Raw genomic sequence first — 18865 nt, 5'->3', positions numbered from 1 at the left:
CAGAGGAAACAAATGAGAACCCAACACCCAAAAATAGGAAAGAGAATTATGTGCCATGCTTTTTTTTATTTTGTTAATTTATAGAAAATTCTATTCTCATAAATAATATTTTGTTTTTTCAGATTATAGGAGAGCACAAAAACTACCCGAATCACTTACATCCCTAAAAACATTTCAATTCAACCGAAATATTCGTGACAAACACGCTTAAATTGTACAACCGTATAAACCTGCGCCGCACAAGAATCTAAAGTAAACGAATTGAAAGGCAAGAAGATCAAATCTCCCACAAAGATACAAACATGGCATTGTTGTCCTTGCAAGCCCTCTTGGGGTCATTGCTACTTTTCCTTCCTCTTCTACCTGTTCATGTCCATGCAACCGCTGCATGGAGAAGTACTCTTAAGTTTGCAGTGGATGGACATGGTATCAATGTAGTTCGCCACAACCAGCACAGGTCAAAGTTCGATGGACATGGTCTTCATGTGGTTCGCCACAACCAGCACAGGTCAAAGTTCGATGGACATGGTCTTCATGTGGTTCGCCACAAACAGCACAGGCCGAAGTTCGTTGCCTGCCCTTGGAAGCATGCTCATGCCACATTTTATGAAGGCGGCCCGGGAACCTTTGGTATAGCCCTGCTTGCCTGTTTTTAATCTGTTTTGTAGGCATCCAATGCTCATCTTCTGAAGAAAAAAAAAAATCATGTGTTGAAAGAGACCACCAAAACTAAAATTCAGTGAGAAATTATGATTAGACCAATACCATATTTTCCAACCAAATTGTAGATCGCATTTGGAACCTACGTCTCCAAAAGCTGAACCTAGCTTGTCTTTTTATGCTGTTCGATAATGTCTAATTAAGTAATGTTATAAGTATGTACCATTGACATTATAGATGACATCTCTGCTATATGTGGAATCTACTTAGATTTACAAATATGTCTTGTCTCTATTAGAAGCTTATATTGATTTTTTATTCGATGGAGGAAATTCGAACTTAAAACCTTAATAAAGTGAAGAAAAACATCGCTAAACTAATAGCTAATTGAAGTCTCTTTAGAAATTAGATATACAATTAACAAATATAATTAATGCATGTGGCATGACTTTAATTAGACAGTTGAACAATGGAGACAAGGAGACAAGGTCTAGGATAGCGATCAATTTCTTAGTAACATCATCCATACCAATCTTAGGACTATTCAGTGTTCAATATAATCATTATCATGGAAATTATATTTGCACCTTAATTTAGAAAACATGAAAATTTTGAGGGCAGGGGGAGCTTGCGGCTATGATGATGTAGTTAAAGAAGGCTATGGCCTGGACACAAGAGCATTGAGTGGGACTTTATTCAACAATGGGCAGTCATGTGGTTCTTGTTATGAAATCAAATGTGTGGATAACCCACAGTGGTGCAAGCCAGGGCAGCCATCTCTCATTGTCACAGGGACCGACAATTGCCCGCCAAATTTGTATCAAATTGCTGACAATGGGGGATGGTGCAATCCAACGCACGAGCATTTTGATATAGCCAAACCTGCATTCATCAAAATCGCTGAGTACAAGGCCGGCATTGTTCCAGTCATGTACCGCAGGTTCAAATATTAAACTCTTTTTGTTGCTAGCTTGGTTACTACTATGGGAACATGCAGAAATATGAGCATGTCCTTAGCAGCATGTATATACCAAACAAAATGTCAAATTAAAGTATTAAACCCACCTCATATATATAAGAGAGTTGAAGAAAAATGTTTGGGAATTAATTTAAATGTTGGTTTTATAGGATCATCATAGAACAAATATTTGTTGAAAGGATATCAATTTTAGTTTTTAGAGTTTTCAAAATTGTAGTTAATTTCTGATTTTTGACAGGGTTCCATGTAAAAAACAAGGAGGTATGAAGTTCACAATAACTGGGTCAGAAGTGGATCACCGACGCCATGATAGTTGGTGAGTCATTGACCTTCCGAGTTAGAGCGAGTGATGGTAGCTAGATACTCAACCTCATGGCATGTAGCCCCCAATAATTGGCAGTTTGGTCAAACCTTCCAAGACACGAATTTCAAATAGAAAGCCCATTTGTATATGCAAGCAATTCAAAGTTTTTCTGTAATAGGTCTTCTCTTACCCCTGTAATTAAAGAGAAAATCTAGTGTTGTAAATAATTATTTTATACAGTTATACAACAAAATTGCAACAAAAGGTTACAGTCTCAGACCAAGAGTGATCCTTAGATAAAACCAAGCATTTCACAATATAATCTCTAGATGTAGCATATTTACTTGCAAATCTTCTCTGAAATATGAAATTGCATTGATCAAATGAAGATCAGGTGATGCAAGATGCATGCCACATTGGGTTGGATTGATCATCTCGAACATATATAAGTCATCTCATGCCTACATGATCCATTAGCTTGGTTTAAATAAAATGCTTTGTGTCCTGCTAGGCACAAAAGGATTATTAATGGTGCTTATGTTGATCAATTAGTTATCAGTTTAATGATATTTCTTTCCACGATATTAGAGAGATTTTAAATTAAGATCTTCCATCTCCACAAGCTCGATGTGTTGGATTTCGACCCATGCACCAACACATTTGTGCTTGTGTTGTGTTCATACCTGTGTTCATTTCATCGTTTCGATGCAGGTCCATGTCGGAATTAATTAATGTGTTTTACTTGGTACCAATTTCTTATAAAATTGATCTTCATTACTAAATTAGTTGTAGATTAATTAAGTTGTTTTATTTGAGAAATTTATAAGGCATGCACAAAGATGAAACATATAATAACAACAAAAATAATAATAACAAATGGGGTGATTGGATTCCAACTTAGGACATTTCCAACATTATTCGAAGAAATACTATTAAACCAATAATTATATAGTATAAAATTCATTACTTTTAGGTGTTATATTAATGGAGGAAATTAAATTGTGAATCTATCCTAATCTTACCCACCCTCCCCTCTTAAACTAAACCCAAGGACTTAATTGAACTTGACAACTTCAGTTGAAGAAAAGATTTGAAAATAAAACTTTTTAACTTGACAGGTTTGGAGTGCAAAGGCCCACGGCTACAAAACTAACAACAAATTAACCGAGGTCTAGAGTTCTAGCATAGATAAACCTCTCTCAATGGTAGGGGCGTAGGGCGATAGCAAAAAATAAATAAAATAATCAAGGAAAGGGATATATATTGAATATGCAAACTTGGGTATTTGACCCAAACAAGAAAACTGTGACTATTGAGGTGTGGGTAAAATTCAATATGTGTTGCTGGAAACAACTAATTAGATCAACCAAAAATTAAGCTTTGCTCCATAAGTATGTTATGAAAAGGTAAAAGGTTCAACATGATGACCAAAATCATGGATCGCAAATCAGTTGGCTAGGTTGCATATATAATTGAATACATGAAAGATATATAAGGATAAATAAGCAAGGGTTATTCAAAGGTTTATAACTTAGGATAATCCATCTATATAGAACATTGACTCCATTGTGAGCTAGGGAGAATAATTTAGGGCTGGAAAAGAAGAGATGAAGAAGAGAATGTTTTTTGAACGAAAAAGAGGAAGACATGCATTTTGAGTTTTTGCATACAAGGGTAAATTGGGTATTTATCTTTTAATGATGTGAAGTATTTAATTTTTGAAAGTGTTATGTTAAAATGACATGGAAAGTCCATGTCATTGAGAGACAAATTTGGTACTATTTTGAGGCCCATAATTTTTTCCCTAAAGTTAATTTTATATTATTTTTTAATCTCATGTGGCAATGTGCCAGTCCATGTGTTCAAAAGTTTTGGAGGGAAGAAGGGGAGTCAGCGCGCTGATATGGCTAGTTTGGATGGGAAGCATTCTCATCCAGACATTTGGCATTCAGCGATACGCCACATGTGCGCTACATCAGCATCAGATCATCACTTAATAAGGGTTTAGACGGAGAGTCAAACGAAGGTATGTATTTGCCAAAAAAAAAAAAATGAAGATGGAGTATGAGATCGTTGAAAATTAAACTGAAGGTACAAACTTGCAATACGAGATATACTTGAGGTACTAAATTGCAATTTGCCCTAAAAATTTTCATTATATTTCATTGTGGGCTTTAAACAAAAAGCCCAAAATGAAACAAATCGAATAACCATAAAAGCAAAGCAAGCGAATCCCCAAAATAAACCAATGGTTCGTTCTCTCAATCTTAGTAGGGTTGAGCATTTAAACTGTGCACTGGAAAAACCGGCCGAACCGGACCAATAAAAAACCAAAAAAAATTGTGTTGGCAAAAAAAAGTCAACATCGAGAAGAAAACCAGATCGAATCGGTTCCAGTTTTGGTTTAACACTTCCTTTTAGGGTAGGAAACGATCGATTATCGAACCAACATTACTATAAGTAGATGCAGCACAGGCGAATAGACATTCGAGCCGACATTGGTCGGTGACCAACTTTCTCGGATCAGTCGGTTAGATTTTGTAGTGCGGGTTGAGCGGTTCGGTGGTTTTAGTGGTCTGAGCGGGGTGTCGTTCATGCTACTGTTGACTTCGAGCTCCGGGCGCCTCAACAGATCCTTAAATTAAAACTTAGAAAATAAATACTTCAATCATTGAACGACAATGCAGAATAAGTCCCCCAAGTCATACATTATTATGCCTAAAATGAGATATACCTCAACCGAAGACGCCTCTATAAATTATGTGATCTTATTTTCCACCATTTGATCTTATTTTTTACAAGATTTAGTAGTTTAGGATAAGAATCATCAATCGAGACATATGCTCCGGTTTTAACTCTTAAAATTTTGAGCTCCTGTTCCTCATTTAGATTATAAGTTTAAACTCCAAGTTTAACCTCGAACGATAATTTTATACCCTAAAATATAAAACTCTATACGCTAAAATGTTAAACCCTATCAAAATGACCTAAAAAATACAAAAATATCATATAAATACTCATGTTCGTTCTTTACGAACTACAGAACTAATGGCCCAAAATCTGTGTCAAAAGTTGTGTAAAAAAAAAGTGTTATGAATCCTTCCCCATATATCAGCCAGGAAAAACGTTTACTATAATTTCCTTGGCCAATGCTTATAACTTACAAGAAGTCAAGGCGTCTGAGTAGAACTTAAGTTACAAACCTGGAATCATCCCCTATCCATTTCAACACAGCATTTCTCACAGAACACGCGGCAGATATTCACTGGCCGGAAAGTCTGGGATGGACCACCCACAGTGCAGAAAGCAAACAATCCGAATATAACCAATTTGAGGAAATTTGTAGATGACTTCCTTGATGAAACTGATAGCCACAGTGGGAATCTATCTGTGAGGCCTTCCCATTGAAGAATTCCTCTTCCACATATGTAGGGTTACCATGTTTTAATGGCACCAAACAAATTTCTCTAATCAGCCAGTTGTAGTAAACCTATTTCATTTGTCAAGCAATCTCTTGCTACAGCTTCATACCAAAACGTGTACATCATTTGTTATTTCTCCTTCTCTTTCTTCTTTGACTTTCTTCTCTTGTCCCTGTCCTTGCTTCTAGACGCTTAGAATTCTGTGCACGAATTTCCAGTAACTTTGATTTTGCATCTTGAAATAATGCATCTGATCTCAAAGCCATTAGTTGCTGAAACATGAGAATGGAAAGTTAAAAAAAGGATAAATTTCATTACAACGGCCAGTAGGTCCAAAGATTCATGTCCTGCACCTTAAGATGATCCATTGCTGCAAGGTTGAAACCAAGGGTATCTTTGCATTCCTGAAACAAATTCCACCCTCATCATGTCAAGAGTAGTTTTTACATAGAAACAACATACAAACAGTTCCAGTGCCTCATTTCTAGGCCCTAGGACTAGGAAGAAACAATAAAGCCTTACATTAAGACTACAAAGGGGAACTTCTTTGGTATATTGTATTGTTTTCAAAACTCAATTAATTTCGTGTAACTTCTAGATGCACACATGGATAAAATGAAGAGTTATAAGTATTAAGCTTACATAGAATAATACTTATTGATTGCATTACAATACAGACACAAAATTCATCCTGCTGAACAGTCACCTATAGCTTTCATTGACCTAATATCTCTACAAAAGGTATATAAATAGATTTTACTAACAAAATTCTACATGTAGACATATCAAAGGCACCATTAACCTTGTAAAATCTCAATGTATGCAAGCTAAACAGTCCAATTACCTTAACTGTTGGATAAAGAATCTCATTCAAAACAGTCACTACAGGTGAACAGTCACCTATAGCTTTCATTGACCTAATATCTCTACAAAAGGTATATAAATAGATTTTACTAACAAAATTCTACATGTAGACATATCAAAGGCACCATTAAGCTCATAAAATCTCAATGTATGCAAGCTAAACAGTCCAATTACCTTAACCGTTGGATAAAGAATCTCATTCAAAACAGTCACTACAGGTCTTGCCCCTGGTGTAGTAACCAACTGATTATAATGTGTCTGCAGTAGCAATGTAGCAACCCTGCAGACGAGTTCAACCTGCAAAGAAATTTAAAAAACAAATTGCAGAAACTATTACACCATGAATACGGGAGTTGAACATTCCATTCCTTCATAGCATTCACTGTCAACCCCAAGTTCAGACAGACCAACCTTATCAGGATTCAAACTCCAGTCCTTCAAGTAAGACACAAGCTTCAAAGCATCAGAGAATGTCAAAGCCTGCACATAAATGCAGTTTAAATTAAATTTTAATGTTAATAATCTGAACCGGCAATGGAGAAGTTACAGACCATGCATAACCATATAAAATATCTAGTGAAAATCCCAGAAAGAGAAGTTCAACCAGCTTGAGGCAGTCAAAGGTGCACTGGGATTTTCTTTTAATTTTGTTAATTCCTTTGAACTAGATAATTACCATCAGTTTTGATTCTGAATTTTAAAATTTAGATATAAAGGTACACTGGCCCCCACAAGAAAAGGGCATGGCACAAATGAATAGAATGTGAAAGGAAAAAACAGGTAAGGATCAGATGCATTTTAACAATGATTTTAAAGCACAACCTATAAATCTATAATACTGATTCAAAACAACTAGATAAACCTTGCAATTGAAGAACAATTAAAAACCAGCTAAACAAACAAGTCAAGCTCTTAAAATTTTGAGCTTGCAATAATGGAATTTGACTTGTTTCAATGTGTGCTCATTAAGGGCAAACCACAAGCATACCAGCAGCGTCTGTTCCAGATCATTTGTCTGAACATTTGAAAGTGCACGGAGAACATAATCAGATGGAGAGAGCCCAAGCATAACGATATTTGGTTGAAACTGAGCAACCTTTCCCCTGCTTTTCTCCTCCTGAAATGGCATGGTAAAACAATTCAATTGAGATGCAACTGAAAAGTCTGAAATTATGTTACAGAGCTAGAGCAATAATAACCCATAATCAAAATGTCTACACCAATAATGCCTGTTAAACTCGAACTATATTATGTCTACTAAGATGAATGCACTGCCAATAAAATGTATGCTTTTCAAAAGAAATATTATGTACTCTGTTTGCTGAGAATTACATACTGTTATCTTGCTTTCAAGAAACATTTGTCAAGTGAAAACCTAATACCTTTTCTTTTTTTATTTTTCTTTTTGTGAAGACAACCAGCAGACAAGCTGTAATACTGTATAAAACTATTGTGGGCACAACTGCGTAATGGAAGGTATATGAACAGAGCCTTCTATGTACTAAAAAAGAAAAAGGAATTCATACACACATGAACACATCATACTAGATCAAAAGAGCGTAGAGCAAACAAACAAACACACCTCATGGTCAGCAAGTCGCTTCAATTCTGCCTCTGCTATGTCTAGTGCATCAATAATGGAATCAGACGCTGTAATTGTTTCTTTAGATTTCTTCCCTGCTAAGGCCACAGCTCCCTCCTCAGGGATTTCTTCCTTGGGCACATACCTATTTTCGAATGCATTATCGAGGTCAGACTCAAACATCTCTTCCAGCCTTTTTTCTTTCTCTTCCTGCAATTTCAAACGGAGCATTTTAATAGCGTAAGAACATGTCCTATTAAGAAGTCCCATATATAACCTAAAGCATAGGTATCACCAAAAAAGATAGACAAACTTCAGGATCAATATTTATTTAATGAAACCAAATTTAAGGTGGAAAATGGCATTTTTCCTCAAGAAGAAGTAATCACCTCAATAAAAAATGGCTCTTCAGTACGGTCCCAGCGACGTATTGATCGGTCATGAGATCCCGTGACAATGAAATCACCACGGTTACTAATCCCAAGGCACCAGACATCCGCATGGTGACCCTCAAGAGTTAAAAGCAACTCAAATTTATCAGCATCCCAGTATTTCACAAGACGATCTTTCCCAACACTAAACATGTAATGGGTATTTCGCACAAATTGCACTGCCATAACACTGCATCATGGAAACAATTCATAAAATTATCAGTAAAACTTCACACATCTAAACTTATGTTCATTTACACAAAACTTGCACTGCCATAACACTGCATCATGGAAACAATTCATAAAATTATCAGTAAAACTTCACACATCTAAACTTATGTTCATTTACACAAAACTTGCACCTGTCAGCATGAGCGAATATGGATTTATGACAATCACCAAAATCTAAACCCCAAATCTTCAAATTTTTATCAGCAGATCCAGTCACTATCAGATCTCCATCAGAAGATATATCCATACATAGCACAGGCAGCTTGTGACCATATAAGGAAAGGAAAATCTTCAAAGAATCCATAAAGAGAACCTAAAAAGAGAATAATAATTGCATCAGTTAACAGGCGCAAAGTATTGCAGATATCACTAATTGAGATTACACAAACCCAGCAGAAGCTATTAAGGGAGAAAAAGTGATATTATGGAGACAAAAATAAATTTTTAAGATAAAGAATCTTTTATCCAAGCCCTATAATTTGATCCAATCTAATTTTAAGCATTTCTTATCAGAAGTTCTCATCATAGATAGCTCAAAGACATCAAGGATCAATTTATCAGTTAACAAATTCAATATCCTTAACATCAAATATCATAGTTTCAGATGGCACTGTATAACTCTCTAGCTTTGCTTAATATTCAAGGATGTGATGCATATTAAGAGAGATATATATGTCACAATTGAATTACAATGTCAATGATATCACCTATTCAGATGTACCACATTTTTGAGAGCTGAATTACAAAACTATGTGTTGGTTTACAATTTAGGAAGAATCTTAAATCAGAAACTCATCAAAACAAAATGAAGAGAAAATCAAAACCAAATGATAAAAATAAGTCAAATTAACCTTCACTGTGCAATCCAAAAGCGCAACCAAAATATATTTGGCATCAGGGCTAACAGCAACCACAAGAACATCATCATTCATCTTCATAGTCCTTACATTTGACACCATTAGGTGCTTAGAATCCTGTTTCAAACAAGTTAGTGCACTCTTACAAACCTGATCAATATGGAGATATCAAAAACGTCCACGTAACAACAATTATGAGAAAAGAAAACAAAAAGGAGACCAACAACATCAAGAATGGCATTTCATGACTGAAGACAACCACAATAAATGACTGATTCACTCACCAGATATATGCAAACTTCAACCACAAATGATGGTTCTTCCAATTATACGCCAGTACGTACATACATATGTACGTATGAGCATACATGTGTATAAAATATAAATGTATCTATATAGATGCTCTGAGGTCAAAGCTAGGGATGTATTCTCCTCATTTTTTAAATGACTCAACCATCCATAAGTACTAAAAGCAGAACATATTTCAGTTTACATATCATCAAAGCTTTTTATGGATTTCAGAAAACACCTAAAGGAGTAAAATAGCTTCTTTAAAACATAATAAATAAACTAAAAACATGGTGCAAGTCATTAAAATCATACAATTATGCTCCAGAAATAGTATCATATTGTTAATATAAAAGATGTTACCCAAGAAAAAACCATAATGATACTAATATAAGATTATAACTGAAAATAGAAGGAGAAGGTATATAATGCATACTTGGGCAGACTTTTGTTTGACTTCATATTCCCAAAACTTAACATCATGATCTGCACTTCCTGTGACAAAACCATTTTCATCGGGAATGGCAGCAATTGACCGAACAGAGCTACCATGAGCTTCGACTACTTCAATGCAAGTACCACTCCCAATGTCAATAATTTCTATTGTTCCACCTTTAGTTCCAACAAGTGCATACTTGCTATTAGGAAGGATAAAACCACACAGGCCATATCCAGACTCAATAGTTCGAAGGCATGAACCGGTACTTGGGTTCCAAATCTTTACTGCATTGTGACTAGTTGACATCAAGAGCGTGTTGTCTGAGCTAAGTGTTACACTTCTGACATCAGATCGGTGTCCTTGGAGCTCTAAAGAAAGTGTTCTTGTTGTTGCTTTGCTTTCAATAGAATAAACTTCCAATAAATTATTGTTCAAAGACAAAGCTATCGTAGCTAGCGAACTCTTTGGAGTGTTTGGACAGAAGGAGATAGAGCAAATCTTTTTGCTAGCTCGAACAGTTTGAAGAAGCTTAAAGACATCAGGGACAGTAACCACAGGATTATTTCCTTCTTCTCCAGCTCCAAGATTTGTGTATCCTTTTTCCATCACCTCAGGTGTCCCTTTGGCAGATTTTTTCTCCTTCCGGTGAACCCTACGTTTTGCTTTACGCTTTGATTCAGCCTCATCCAGTACATGGAATATATCTACTGTCTTACCTGCCACTTGACAAGCCAGTAAATTTCCAGACTTGTTGAATCTCACAGTTGCGACTCTATCCTTGATTTGCCGCTGAATTTCACCAAACAGCTTCAAAACTTCCCATTTATTTTGGATGGGTGGATCTCCACTGTTCACAACTTCTGCTCCGTTCACATTAGAAATGGATTGGCCATCATCCAAGTCATGCTTTATTATGTAAAACCTCAGTTCCAGGTCTGCAGACCCAGTGACCAAATATCTTTCTTCTGGGTCGCTATCTATGGACCAAATTTCACTATGATGGCCACTAATTGTCTGCATACAATGCTGGGTTTCAAGATCCCACACCCTCAAAAATTTATCTTTTGAAGAACTAACGAGTTTCTTACCAGAATCCAAGAATACAAGGTCAGTGACCTACATTACATGAAACAAACAAAAACAAATTAAAATATTTCAGCCTCAACGAGAAATGAAGATAATTAAGAGAAATAAGCAAGGCTCATTCCAGTAAAAGTCAAATGTATAAGTTTAATTTGAAAAAAATGTAATAACAAACCTGATCGCGATGCCCACGGAGGCGATATAGGCCTGTCTCACCAACCACATCCCATAATATAATGTCGTTATCTTTGCTTCCCGATGCAAGCATGGATCCAAGCTTGTTGTACCGTAAGGTAGTGACAGCCCCTTTATGTCCATTCAATGTGGTCTCACAGGTCCCTTTTTCGGAATCCCAAATCCTTATACTACCATCTGCATACCCACTAGCTATCTGCAATCAAAACCAGTCACATTGCAGCACACACTAAACAGTGCATAAAACTTACGATAAGAAATTCTCCAACTACATCAAAAGTATAAAACCAAAACTAAAAATTAAATTCTTAATGCATGTTACTTTCTAAAAATTAAATTCTCATCTTTGGTCCAAACTGAACTAACACTAAATCCTCTGCTTAACTCAGCTAGTACAGCCATGAAAGTTAGCTTACTTCACATAGTGACTCAGTTTGACAGTTTTAACTTTTAAGCTTATTTCTATTACTATTTTCAGATAAGCCGCAAAAGTTTTGAGTTACAATTTCTTGAAAAAACGTTCAATATTCAAATGAATGGAAAACACGCTTACTAACCTTATAATGCAATTGAATAATTCAAATGCAGAACATTAGGCATTTTCTTTTACTCAGCTTTCTCAACCAAACAGAGTGTCACAATTCCCCTCGCAAATGTCTAACTTGGGCCCATTTAATTCAATTATTTAATATTAGAGTATTAGAAAACAGTACAAAAAATTCCAAAAGGACCTTTCTTTAGCTGCATTTTTCTCAGTAACCAAACAAACTGTGAGAGACACAGAATGAATAAGAAGATGATTCAAAAACGTGACTTTACCAGAGAAGTAGGCGAGGCGGCGATGGAGGTGATTGAGAGAGAGTGTCCACGAGAGGCCTGAGAAGGGGTTAGGGTTTTGGTGCAAACGCCTTGTCGTACGTGCCACACGCCGACCTTTTCGAGGGCCGGGGCGAGAAGGTGCTTCCCGGAGCTGTCGTACGCGATGTTCGAATCGACAGAGACGATGACGCCGAAGACCGCCGCCTGCTCGTAGCGGAGGTACGACTTCACCATGGTTGCGTTTCGTTTCGCTTTGCTTTGCTGCTGTGGCGGTACGTGGACGACAGCCTTTGGTAGTCGATGCCAAGGGGTTTAACTGTTTAAGGGTTTTAGCACCAAGCTGCCGAGCTGGGCCTTACTTTAAATTTTGTCATAACCCCCTAGATTTTGGGCCTTTGGATGTGTGGGCCGGACGAGTCCTAGAGTTTGAGCCCAAGATTTGGTTATAGCTTTCATCGTTTGAAATTCTTATATAGTCGGTCCAATATAGAGTTTCCTTTTTAAGCTTTGTAAAAGAGGATTTTTAGATACACGTCATACACCCAAGAATTTGATAATACACCGAATCACCAAGAATATTGGTTCAGTGGTATTTCTCTCCACAATATTGATTATTATACCCTTAGATTCCAAATTCAAATATTCAAGGAAAAAAAAGTTTGACCAATACATCCCACATCTATAAATTGATTATCATACCCTTAGATGTAGTTATTAAAGAATAAACACAAATAGAAACCAGAGGAAAGAAAAAACCCATGATTGGCATGCCCATTTCAATGGGGCATCGCACCACATCAACACCTTATTTTAAAAGACAAACTTATTTTGTGTGAGTGTAATACACTTTTGTTTTTAACTCTATCTTTTTATTATGTGATGAGAGGGTTAAAGATAAAAAAGTACGTACATCTGATATCTAAATAGTTTCTCTTATTTAAGACGAAACGTCAATCATCATCTTAGTTTGTCTACCATATATATTTAAACAAATTCAATTAATTATTTTGATCGTGTTCCTCACAAGCTTACCCCATCTAAAAAACAAAAATATTTGGATTGAGATAAGCTATCAAAAGTATGTAAGCTTGTTCCATGAGGAGATACAATTATATATGCCAAAATCGGCAAATCCCATCAACCATCTCTTATCATCTGTTAAGCCAATAAATTAATCCCACACATAGATACCAAGCCTCTGTGGTGACTTGGTAATGGTGCACGCATCATGCATGTGATTAATAATGAAAATTCAAAAGCAAAACCCACTTAGATACTCCACCAAGAAGGGTGCTAATTAATGCTATCAAGTACTCAATCTTCAGGTGACAACCAAATGGTCATAATTTCATAGATCCATTAGAACGATTCTAAAGCAGAATCCACTTAATTAATATATACACTCTCCATTTGCAAGGGAGCCAAGCAGTTTTTTAAAGGTGGTTTGCATGCTTGTGCATCCACATACATGCAGGACCCTTGTCGGTCGATCTGTTACTATCAAATTAATTAGTTCGTATCTCATATCATATTAAGGGCGGTCGATTAAATATTATATATGTGTGTGATTTATGATTAAATTACTATATAGAACGTCTTAGTCATCATTTATAGTTGAAGTTCCGAATAGCTTCTCCACTTCAAATAGTGAATCTCCTGATAATATCGACAAAATTTAAATTTTCAAAAACATATATATATATATATAAAGCTTTTTATTCATTAAAATTATCAAATGATATGATGGTGTGGGACCTGTGGGTGTCTTATTTGTAATAAAAAATAAGATTTATTGTGGATTATAAACAATAAAACTCTGTCAATTAAAAAAGAAATTACTAATTTGATTAGCAGAATCATTAATTGCAGAAAAAGAATAAAGGACAAATACACGCTGGGATCGAAATTGATAGAGTAGTGTTTCGAGCGGTCAACAAGACAACAAGTACAACTTAATTAATTTAGGAGGTTCTGAATCTTTGCCGATCGAATCTAGCCATTCCCTTTTTGAATGTTATCAAATTAAATGGTGTAACTTAATTAATCTCCGCTAGTAGCTTCTGTTAGTGATATTAATTGTCACAATGAGCAGACCAAATTAATAAGCAACATTCAGGTCTTTCAGTTAATTAATTTGAGATTAGTATCTAGTATATATATGAATAAATAATTCATCATTGTGAGAAATATAGTATGCATGAAAGCTGCATGTATATTCACACACTTTGTGCAATTGTAGGTGCATATATCATTTCCTGTACATCTTAAAAATTATATACTATAGTGATGAAGTAGACTTGTGAGGGGTGATCGATCGAACGAGCTCAAATATATATTCGAACAGTATCATATTATCACAGACTCAACCTTAGATTAACATGGGTTATAAAAAAAAAATTCATGCATGCAAGCTCCACTGACATAAGAAGATGAGAAAATGGACACGTACTACATATATATATATATATATTATATGCATGTTTTAGAATAAAATTACCGGCCTCCATTTCAAGTGTTAGTGAAATGGAGTCATGGTGATGAAATGCAGGCGACTACATCACAAACAAAGTAGCTAGGTTAAAACACTGTCAATTTATTTAAATACAAATAGGATATATCCTTCGTTGGCCGAATAGGAAGTCATATTGTTGCATAGGTGATTGTTAACCACTTAAATATAATGATTTAAGTATAATAATGTTATTGGGCCACATCATCATGTAAGGACGAAGAGCTACCTACAAATTAAGTAGGGCATGACTAATTACAGGCCTGTTTGTTTGGGATCGTTGTTGGACACTTCATCAAAACTCAAAAACTTTTGTGAATGACAATTATTTTAGATCACTTACAACAATTTTAGTGTTTGGTAACAAAATTAATCAAAAACTGTAATGACTTAGGTGTCTCACTACAATTTTTGAAAAGAAGGTGGATATTTACCTGCTTTTCACAATTATTTTGAATGAAAGTTGGGGGCCAATTAATTAAAATTTTAAGTTATCCAATATATCCTCAATTTTTATACAAAATGATAAAGGATTATCCTCAATATATCCTCAATTTTTATATCATGTCTATTTTTGTAATTATATACATCCACAACAATTTTACATTAAAATTTACTGACCTTGATACTGCCTTTTACAATCACATCATTTTTGAAAACATAGTTTACCAAATCTTTAACTGCTTTACTTTACAGCTGTTTTACTTTACATTAACTTTTTCTCACATAAATACCAAACTAAGCCTACATAGTACATACCATAATTATCCTAAGTATAATATAAAGAGTGGTCACAAATAACAAATTAAGAGAAAATGAATTATTTTTTATTTATTTTTCTTTTCATTTTCATTTTCTTTTTTGTTTTTTGAGAAGATACGAATATAAGAGCAAAATGCACTACCGTTGGTTCACTTATTATAGTGGATTTCTCAAGTTAGTCCACGAATTAATTTTCATCCCAAGTTGGTCCACTTTCTTTGCACCGTTACCCAAGTTGGTCATTTCAGTCAATTTTTAATTAAATGCCGTAAAATTTCAGCATGTGCAAAACATGTGCCATTTTTTTTAGGGCAAATGAGTCTTTTCCACCCCAAGCCCACACCCAACTGATCACAACCCTTATTTCTTCTTCTTTTCTCCATCTTCTTTCTTTCTTCTTCTGCAACACACGCCTCAAACCATTATCTCCTCCCCAGCTCGTGTCGGTGTGTGGCCTTCCGGCAGTGATTGCCGATGAGACTACCACCACCAGTCTCGTTTATCTCCCCTCTTCCTCCCCATTTGAGTAGAACACCCAGAAAAGCAGTATAACGGAAAGCTCAGCCCGAGAACGATCGGTCCCCATCACCGTTGACCCATTTTCCTAGCTAAATTGAGATCGACCAGCCACCACCCCAGTCATCTTCTCCTCATTGTTCTGAGCAAGAGGGTGGTCTTGGATCATTCATTAGATCACCGAGCACAACCAATCGACGGCGGGAAGCCGCAGCGGCTCCTGTGGTTTTACCGGCCAATTATGGCGGCCATATGGGTTGACCCAGGTATCAAATTTGATCCTCTCTTTGTGTTCTTGATATTGGTATCTTTGTTTTGGGCCAATTCTTGTGAAATTTGAAAACCAGTTTAGGGAACCCACGACCACCGCGGGCTCTGCCGCGGTTGGTGGTTGGGTTAGGCTCCCCTTACCCGAATTTGGTCCCTTGGTTATCAATTGTTTCTTGTGAGTTGAATTCACTACTACAAAAATGCTCATTCTTGGCGGACAGTGCTGGCGGATTAGAGTTGTCCGCCACGAATGCTTAAGAAATCCTGGCGGAAGATATTATCCGCCAGCATTGATAAATCCTGGCGGTCCAATCCGCCAGCATTGATCAATCCTGGTGGACTAATATCCGCCAGGATTGAGTACTTAACCTAATACCCACCCTCTTTCTTCTTCTTCTTCCTCGCGCCGCTTCTTCCTCCTTCTCCTTCTTTCTCCTTCTCTTCTTCCTCCCACCGCTTCTTTCTTTTTCCTCCATCTTCTTGCTCTTTCTCCATCCTTCTTCTTTCTTCTTTCCTCATCGCTGCCACCACCACACTCGATAGCTGCATTGATGGCTTCTTAAGTCCTCCAATTCTAGTTTAGATCGCAGTGCGTGTTCGTATGCGTCTCCAAGACTCCAAGTGACAGAGTCTGAGAGCGAAGCGAGGAGGATGACGGTGTTTCACTTCTTCAACTATGCGATTCTCACGTTCGGCCCTCACGCCGTGTACTACTCTGCCACGCCCCTGTATGCCCTTTTATTCTCTCCGTTTTTTTTTTTTTTTTTTTTTTTGTGGATCTGCTCTGATGCTCTCATAACTCATATCCAATTCACTTCATCTTCTTCCCAAACTAAACCCTAACTGAATTATACAATTTAATTAATAATTATATATGTATGTGTGTGTGTGTGTGTAGATCGGAGTATGATACACTTGGTACCTCTGTTAAAGCAGCTCTTGTGTATCTGGGAACGGCTTTAGTGAAGGTTGGTATTCGTAGTTAATTACAAAGTCATGCCCTAGAAAATCATATTATAATCGTTTTCATTTTGTGCCAATGAGGCAATTGCTTCCAGTTCCAGCAATGGCTGCTGATGTTTTTATTTTTAAAATCTATGTCTGCAGCTTGTGTGTCTGGCCACTTTTCTTAAGGTCTCTGACAATGAAAGCTTTGATCCATATCAGGTATTTCTCTCTTTGATTTCAATATCTGGATGCAATTGCACGTGTTTGTAATAGAAGCTCAATTGTAATTTTGCTAATTTTGCATTTGAAAGAATACTTTTTTTTTTTTTCATGGATTGTGGCTGTGAGTGTAACAAACAAATTGTCAATGTTTTCAGGAATTTTTGAAAGCTCTGATTGGTTTTATAGATGTTGCTGGTCTTTACTTTGCTTTGACCCAGTTGACTCACCGAAATATCTCTCAAAATCATAAATATCAAGTAGTGGGACTATCCGCTAGGAAAAGATCACTTGCTAAAGTCCAAAATAAAACAAAAAAGAAAAAGATCACTTGCTTTTCTTTTTAGATATTTTATTATTTTTCCTGGCGGATATACTATCAATGCCGGCAGTTATATCTGCCAGGAATTAGTCAATGCCGGCGGTTATATCCGCCAGGAATTACTCAATGCCGGCGGATATATCCGACGCGAATAAGTTAATGCCGGCGGATATATCCGTCAGGAAATTTTTAATGTCTTGTCAGCGTGAAATGGTCTTCCTAGCGGATTTAGACAGTTGTCCGCCAGGAAAAGTGTTTTGCCTACGGTTTTAATGCTGGCGGAAACTCTATCCGCCACTGCTTTATAATCCTGGCGGATTTAGCTATTTTTTCGCCAGAAAATTGTTTTTCCTGGCGATTTAATTCCGCCAGAAATAAGTGCTTTTGTAGTAGTGATTGGGACTGAAATTATTGAAATTTATGTATTTCCAGGTGTTTCTGCCGCTGCCACCACCTATGGCGTCGGGTTGGTGGTGGATTCCATCTATCTTGGCCCGATTGGGTCCTAGAAGACATTTTCCAGGTTGAATTGTGTTTTTGTGAAGTTTTAGTGGCGGGCTGCGGAGGAGAGAGTTGGAGAGAGAAAGTGAGGGAGTCGGGGGAGAAAGATGGTGGTTTGGGGTGGGGGTTACTCAGGTGGGTGAGGGAGGGAAGAAATTTTGTTTTTGACAAAAAGAAAAAAAAATTTGTTTAGATGGTGGTTTAGGGCGTGTGTTGCAGAAGAAGAAGAAAGAAATAAGAGGGAGAAAAGAAGAAGAAAGAAGGGTTAGGTATGGGCTTGGGGTGGAAAAGATTCATTTGCCCTAAAAAAATGGCACATGTTCTGCACATGCTGAATTTTAACGGTATTTAACTAACAATTGACGGAAATGACCAATTTGGGTAACAGTGCAAAGAAAGTGGACCAACTTGGGACGAAAATTAATTTGTAGACCAATTTGGGAAATCTACCATAATAAGTGGACCAACGGTGCAGTTTACTCTGAATATAATTATTAACTTTATTAAGACCTTATAGTATTCTTTTATTTTTGGCAAGACAAAGAAACAAGCCCACATGTGAAAACAATGGTCCGTGCAAGCAATATTCTTCTACTTGGACTAATAACGAATAAAACAATTGTGAAACAATAGTCGGGCCTGATGATTAAAGAGCATCACAAAA

General features: G+C 36.4%; 2 protein-coding genes and 1 pseudogene across 2 annotated transcripts; 2 read left to right on the top strand and 1 right to left on the bottom strand.

The window, feature by feature from the left end:
* Positions 1-136: 136 nt before the first annotated feature.
* Positions 137-2075, top strand: LOC147281887 (expansin-A4-like; annotated as a pseudogene).
* A 2851-nt stretch (positions 2076-4926) lies between these two features.
* LOC147281886 (uncharacterized) lies at positions 4927-12435 on the bottom strand. The gene is made up of 12 exons (XM_086247107.1): positions 12155-12435; positions 11316-11531; positions 10055-11173; positions 9325-9447; positions 8605-8786; positions 8201-8432; positions 7812-8021; positions 7218-7346; positions 6641-6709; positions 6404-6526; positions 5719-5769; positions 4927-5637 (listed from the first exon to the last, which is right to left on the bottom strand). Exons 1-12 carry the CDS (start codon positions 12386-12388, stop codon positions 5488-5490), a joined length of 2838 nt encoding a protein of 945 aa, XP_086103233.1. The 5' UTR covers positions 12389-12435; the 3' UTR covers positions 4927-5487.
* A 4427-nt stretch (positions 12436-16862) lies between these two features.
* Positions 16863-18228, top strand: LOC147281885 (uncharacterized). The gene is made up of 5 exons (XM_086248139.1): positions 16863-16939; positions 17110-17179; positions 17319-17378; positions 17537-17677; positions 18133-18228. The coding sequence occupies exons 1-5, from the start codon at positions 16863-16865 to the stop codon at positions 18226-18228; spliced, it is 444 nt and encodes a 147-aa protein (XP_086104265.1).
* The last annotated feature ends 637 nt before the right edge of the window (positions 18229-18865 follow it).

This window comes from Dryas octopetala, chromosome 6 (assembly GCF_963921425.1).
Source record: "Dryas octopetala chromosome 6, drDryOcto1.1, whole genome shotgun sequence".
NCBI lineage: Eukaryota > Viridiplantae > Streptophyta > Magnoliopsida > Rosales > Rosaceae > Dryas > Dryas octopetala.
The sequence above is the reverse complement of the archived record's forward strand: the minus strand, read 5'-3'. Positions and strand labels throughout refer to the sequence as shown.